Source organism: Echinops telfairi, unplaced genomic scaffold (assembly GCF_000313985.2).
Source record: "Echinops telfairi isolate 266 unplaced genomic scaffold, ASM31398v2 ScPeMD7_28;HRSCAF=97, whole genome shotgun sequence".
In the NCBI taxonomy this organism is placed as follows: domain Eukaryota; kingdom Metazoa; phylum Chordata; class Mammalia; order Afrosoricida; family Tenrecidae; genus Echinops; species Echinops telfairi.
Genome location: NW_022103925.1, coordinates 1,059,420 through 1,060,824, shown reverse-complemented (window position 1 = coordinate 1,060,824; position 1,405 = coordinate 1,059,420). Strand labels below are relative to the sequence as shown.

The 1,405-nt window shown below is 59.0% G+C and overlaps 1 protein-coding gene across 2 annotated transcripts in view; it reads right to left on the bottom strand.

The window, feature by feature from the left end:
• Positions 1–1,405, bottom strand: part of HTRA3 (HtrA serine peptidase 3) — a 34,239-nt gene that overhangs the window by 5,162 nt on the left and 27,672 nt on the right. For both annotated transcript variants that reach the window (XM_045289497.1, XM_004715063.2), the window contains exon 8: positions 529–624. In XM_045289497.1, coding sequence (XP_045145432.1) covers positions 529–624 — 96 coding nt within the window. The remainder of the gene's footprint in view (positions 1–528; positions 625–1,405) is intronic.

Genomic DNA, 1,405 nt, shown 5'->3' with positions numbered 1-1,405 from the left:
TTACAATGTGGCCTGGATCCTGGTTACATTGGGCCATCAGCCTGCTGCCTGCCTTCCCTTGGGGATGTAGCAAAAGGTAACATTTCTCCAGCACCGAGCAGGATCTTAAAGCCAACCGTGCTGGCTCTTGCAGACACCACATCTCTGGCCAGAAAGAACAAGCAGACCGGGTCATCCCATTTTACAGATGGGGAGACTGCAGTAACCATGAGGTCGGAAGAGACAGGGATTCGTGGGCTCCATGGGGCAGACAGGCTTTAGCCTCTATCCTTGATCTGCCCACATACAAAGGAAAAGTGCACCCTGAACCCTCCTGAAGCCTCCCCTGGCTCCCACCGGCCTCATGCCCTCACCTTCCCCCAAAGCTGAAGGTCAACCACAGGGCTGACCAGCTCAGCCCAGGCCAGCCCCCTCACCTCCCCAGCTCCAGGTGCTGTCCCCTTCTCTCCCCTCCCCTCCCCTCCCCTCCCCTCCCTCTGCAGTCTGGTCACTCCCACCTGCCTCCTGTGACCTCTGGGCAGAGCCTACCTGTGAGCAGGTGAGTTTGGCAGCACCTCTTGGACATAAATCCCACTGCTGACCTCTGGGAAGTCTGGGTTGTTGGCCTTCAGCTCCTCCACCAGGCTGGGGGACAGAGGGGCATGAGGGGCTGTCCCTCCCCCACCCTGGCCAGACAGGGGCTCTCTGCCCCGTCCTGCCTCTGACCACCCACCCTCAGAGTTTGCTTGCAGCGTCCCGCTGGATGGAGCCTGTGGGCAGCGTCCCTGGTGACTCGGTGCAGAGACTGGGTGGATGGGCAGAAGGCTAGGTTGTGTTCAGTGTTGCCGCAAACATGTATTTGTGATCAAAGGCCCCCCCACCATGGTTAGTCGAGAACAACCAGGGCATTGGTCAGCGCACCCATGCCAATACACTCCCAGGGTTAGCTCTCTGCTCGTTTTGCTTATTTCCTTGTTCAGCCTGGGGGCGGAGTGGGTTACACATCCTGCTACTCACTGCAAGGTCAGCAGTTCAAACCCACCAGTGGTTCGGAGGGAGGAAGAGGAGGCTGTCTGTGTGTGCAGAGGCGGGCAAGTGGCCCTGAGCCGGAGTGGCGTGGACTCCTCAGTGTGCTTGTCGGCTGTGTGCGCCAGGGCCCCTGCTCCATCGGGACTGCCCTCCCTGCTCCATCGGGGCTGCCCTCCCTGCTCCATCGGGGCTGCCCTCCCTGCCCACCAGCAGTCACGACCACTGACTTTGTCCAATGCTCTAGGCCTTTAGCTACAACGTTGTGAACGGAGAACCGTGATTTTTTTTTAGAATGAAGCAACAATGAAAGGCAAAGAGGCAGAAGGATTAAACGTGGCTTCCAGTTCCTGACCACTCACGTGGACGGCCTTGGTGAGGCAGCCCTGTTGCTGGTCTC